The sequence below is a fragment of the Cynara cardunculus genome, assembly GCF_001531365.2.
Source record: "Cynara cardunculus var. scolymus isolate 2C chromosome LG 2, CcrdV1, whole genome shotgun sequence".
In the NCBI taxonomy this organism is placed as follows: domain Eukaryota; kingdom Viridiplantae; phylum Streptophyta; class Magnoliopsida; order Asterales; family Asteraceae; genus Cynara; species Cynara cardunculus.
In genome coordinates, this window is record NC_037529.1 from 7,373,232 (window position 1) to 7,377,633 (window position 4,402).

Genomic DNA, 4,402 nt, shown 5'->3' on the forward strand with positions numbered 1-4,402 from the left:
ACTGGATCTCAACGGATCATCTTTTCTTTCATATTCTTATTGATCCTCATATGTCTACAAAAGACTTTGATAATCTTATTTATTATTGATCTCTCATTGACTCTCACGATTACTTCATTCACATAAATTCTCTTTTTGCATCAAAATAACACATATTTTTTGTTATGAACTAAAAAAATCATTATTTTTTATAAAAAATTATTAACCATAGTTTCTATACTCTTTGTTTCAAATTACCTAATAAGAAGTACGTAAATTTAGGTATTCTTATATATTTATAATAAAGATAAATAAGATTTATTTCTTTAGTAAATTATTAGCATTTTTTGTACTCAATTTTATACCAATAAAAAACATTTATTGGATTTTTTTTCGTACTTACTGAGAGTCACTACAAGAAAAGTGAACTTTGACGATGCTTTTTTTAACGATGTCATGTTTCTGCCACAAGTTATAACGATGATATATTATTATTATACTCTTTCTGATGATAAATAGATTTTTAGCAATGAATTCTTTGTTTCTTGCGGAGTTGCGGTTAACCATATGTTTACGTTCGCCCGTGTCAGGAACGGACCTGGGAGTTTTGTGGAGGTCTCATCAACTTCCAAGAGCATTCACTTGTGACTGTATTATAAAACAAGGCGAAGGTAAAAAATAAAATAAGTCAGACCGTAAATCAAATTTAGTAAACATTCACATGTGAATGCATTGTAGTTGTATTTATAATTCAACCAAAATCTAATCCAATCGATAAAAGATGCATCTTCAGTAATCCACCACTCTACTTGCTGTAAATGCTATGGCTGCTAATTTAATTCCGACCTCAACCTCAAACACACGTCAACATCAAAACTTTTTTACGCTAAATATAGAATTAAACTCGATTTTGACCTACAAGACCAGTCGGCAGTCAGAGTCGTCTATCATGACGATCCATTTGCCCTGAGATCCACAACAACAACGCTAACATTGTCCATGCTCTGCCGTGCCAAAGCCAGCTTCGTCAGTAGCAACGACGCATCTGAACACGCCTTGTCGCAGTTCTCGTAACTGGATGCATCAGCACTCATAGGCGGACTGTTCATCTCCTCCGACGGCGCATTTCCTTTCAGACACATCTTCGCCAGTCCACACGCCGTCTCATTCGACACCACGTCCCAAAGTCCGTCGCTTGCAAGAATCAAACACTCATCCTCGCCCGTTCGCTTCGTGATCGTCACCTCCGGCTCGCAACTCACGTAAGGTTTCAAATAATTATCGCCTAAAAATGAACCAATAAATCGTATTTAAACAAATGAATCCTCGAAAACAAGCACTTCGTTTCACAAATCGTACGTACCGATGGCTCTAGACATGGCGAGAACTCCGCAAACTCTCGCGCCTTCCCAGTATACAACTCTCCCGCCAGCTGCTTCGATCCGTTTCAATTCATCAGGACGATCAGGCTACAAAAGTGAAAACCAGTCGGAATTGAGCTTTTAACATCGTTTTAGATAGCTTTATCTACAGAGACTTAACGAAAACCGCCCCTAACCTTGTGATCACTTGATAGAGGCACTGCTTTGCCGTTTCGACAAAGCACGGCTCTGGAATCGCCGCAATTTGCAACGATGATGTTATCAGGAGTCACAACGGCAACCACCGCCGTAGATCCGACGCCGTAGGACTCCGGCGAGTGAAGCTCACACCGACAGTCGCCGATTTTAGCTTGTTGGTTCCAGGCTGTTACTTCCTGGTCCATTTGACTGAAGCTTCGCTCCATGGTGTTCATCCACTCTATTGATTCCGTCTTCTTGCTGATAACTTCTTCCTTCACCAACAAGTGTAGTCGATCCTCGCACCTCCTTGCAACCTAGAATCAATGATTCAAAACATTGATATTGATTAAAATGATGATCCAGATACAAGTATTGTATATGTATATATTTATTTATATATAACATACGTGAGAACAACCATGGCCGTCGTAGACACCAAAGTAGTGCAGATTAGATGTTTGATCATCATCATTTCCGATAAACGATGGATGAATAGCGACGGCGTCTTCCATCTCTCTCCGCCGTCCACACACAGATGCAACTCCGAATTTAGGAATCGACTCTCGAGATCCTGAAGGACTGGAACTCGTCGACACTAGAGATGTAGTAGGCTTGTCAACATCAGCTCTATCATCATTTTCCGACGTCGGTTTCCGTTCCGAAAACCTAGAATTCTGGAGGGCGTAGTTGTATCCGCGTGAGAACGACGCTGGTGAGATCGATAGCCTCGCTTTCTTGCATCCCTTATCGTTAACAATTGTTGGCACACCGGCAACAAACTTAACTTTTCTGATTTCCATCCTCTTACGCCGTGCCGCTTGTGAACTCGCCTCCCCGGACGGCGACGCCTCCTTCTCATTCACAATTCCACAACATATTTCTGCCATTCCAAACCACGATCAACACCAACCAAACGCACAGCACAGCACAGATATTCGATGCCTATGTCAAGTTCCTTGAAGAAAACCACAGATTAGAGCGAGTAATTGAATTGAAAATATGTTGATGTTTAAAAGGGAAGCCATAGGACTTTAAAGAAGGTTTCAAGTTTGGCCACGTAAGGTGGTGACCAGCGGCCCGTAAGAATTTCGGGCAAAGAAACAGTATCCAGAAGAAAGGGCGGGATGATCTGGGCCGTTCATCTGGTAAAAGATGTTTTTGGCGGCGAAAACGTGGACGAATGGGAAATTACCACGCGTGATGGAGGGTCAATTCGTGTTCTGACACGCATGTGATCAGTAAAATAGGGGCTGGTAGGGGGTATGCGTGGCAAAGATCTTCAAGTACGAGATTGTGTTGTATGTTGGCAGAGTTAACAATAAATTTAAATAAAAAAGAAAAATGTGGGTTTCCATTTTCTCGGCGAAACGATATTATAAAATGAAGAGTTAAAAGGAGAAATGTAGAGAGACATTTGTACTTTTAATTATTTTTAATTTTTAAAATTATTTATAAATGAATTTGATATAGGGATTGATTTAATATTTATCCAAATTATTTAAAATTATTTGTAAGTGTTTAATAAATCGTTCCTATATGCTATCTGAAAAAGAGGTCTGATTTAAATAAAAAATCTGATTCAAGTAAGTGCTAATTAAAAATTATTTTATTTATTAAATATTTTATGTTAAATTCTAAACAAATAGAAATGGACATTATACCCTTATATTTCTATGTGATATTTTTAATTTTCAATTAAACATTAAATAGTTTATTAACCTTTATCTTTTAGTATTTAATTAATAATACTAAATAATTATTAAACATTGAAACTAATGGGTTGTTTACTATATTTTTTGGATAAATATCGATCAGAGATACAAGTTTGATTGAAATAAGAGATATGATTCAAGTAAGGTGTCGTTTACCAAATGTTTACTCGAACAAACGGTTACCAAGTCAATTTATTTTACTGGATGAATATGAAAGACTAAGAATCTTACCCTGTAAGAGCGAAATCAAGTATCTTGAGTCTTACCCGGTAAGTGAGAACAAAGATTCTTACCATGGTTAGCGCTTACCGGGATAAATTGTTGCATACGATGCGTTTTAGTGAATAAAATATTGTCCTATAAGTAAACAATAATATTAAATTTTATCGGTAAGTGTTTATCGGGTAAGTGTTTAAGTAAACGGCCCCTGATATGTGTTGAGAATTTAACACATAACGCGCTCTTTTTAGGACTTTTTAGTTACGATAATTTCTTTTCATTCCCAAATTGAGTCATTTTCATTTATTTMTTTATACTTTTGTTATTATRAAGCTAAATGTTGTGGTTGACTTGATGGCATGAAAAATTGAAGCTAATTAGAAGTTTTTGTGAAAACAGCAAATGCTACAGCATTGGTGCAGCGTTGGCCTAGGTCTTGCACGACTTTTTGGAGGGCTTAATGAACAAGACGTTGGCTTTTTGGTGGTGGAATACAACTATAAATGGGCTGGATTTTTAGTAGAAAATCAGATGTACTCTCTAGTTAAACTCATGTACTCTCTAGTTTGCTTTATGTACTTTGTAGTTAAACTTTAGTTATGTGTTGTACTTTTTAGTTAAAGCTTTAGTTGTAATGTAACTAGTGTTGGTAAGCTTAGCCTCCAAGCTTTGTTCTTTTGTCTTTTAGTGCCCATTTTGGGTATAAATAGGAGGCTAAGGTTACAACATTTCACACACCCAATTAATCCATAATCCTTTGGATTCTCCCTACTTTTTCTCCCAACTTTTCTTCCTTTTGCTTTAAACCCTCTTCAAGGGTGTTCTTCAAGTTCATCTTCATCTTTTTTATTTACTTTCTTGTCTTTTATTTTCCGCTATTTACTTTCTCGTCTTTACATTTCCGTCATTTACATTACGTTATTTACATTC

At 37.0% G+C, this 4,402-nt stretch overlaps 1 protein-coding gene across 1 annotated transcript; it reads right to left on the bottom strand.

Moving 5' to 3' along the window:
- Positions 1-679: 679 nt before the first annotated feature.
- LOC112507294 (probable protein phosphatase 2C 24) lies at positions 680-2,579 on the bottom strand. Its single transcript, XM_025111820.1, has 4 exons — positions 1,949-2,579; positions 1,538-1,855; positions 1,343-1,448; positions 680-1,264 (listed from the first exon to the last, which is right to left on the bottom strand). Exons 1-4 carry the CDS (start codon positions 2,426-2,428, stop codon positions 927-929), a joined length of 1,242 nt encoding a protein of 413 aa, XP_024967588.1. The 5' UTR covers positions 2,429-2,579; the 3' UTR covers positions 680-926.
- Between the last annotated feature and the right edge of the window lie 1,823 nt (positions 2,580-4,402).

Bases quoted from the DNA above. Each gene is read 5' to 3' on its own strand.
- LOC112507294 (XM_025111820.1), bottom strand. From the start codon at position 2,428: ATGGCAGAAATATGTTGTGGAATTGTGAATGAGAAGGAGGCGTCGCCG. The intron at 1,856-1,948 runs GTATGTTATATA...CATTGATTCTAG, and splicing joins ACGGCCATGGTTGTTCTCAC to GTTGCAAGGAGGTGCGAGGA. The intron at 1,265-1,342 runs GTACGTACGATT...GTTCATTTTTAG, and splicing joins CGCCATGTCTAGAGCCATCG to GCGATAATTATTTGAAACCT.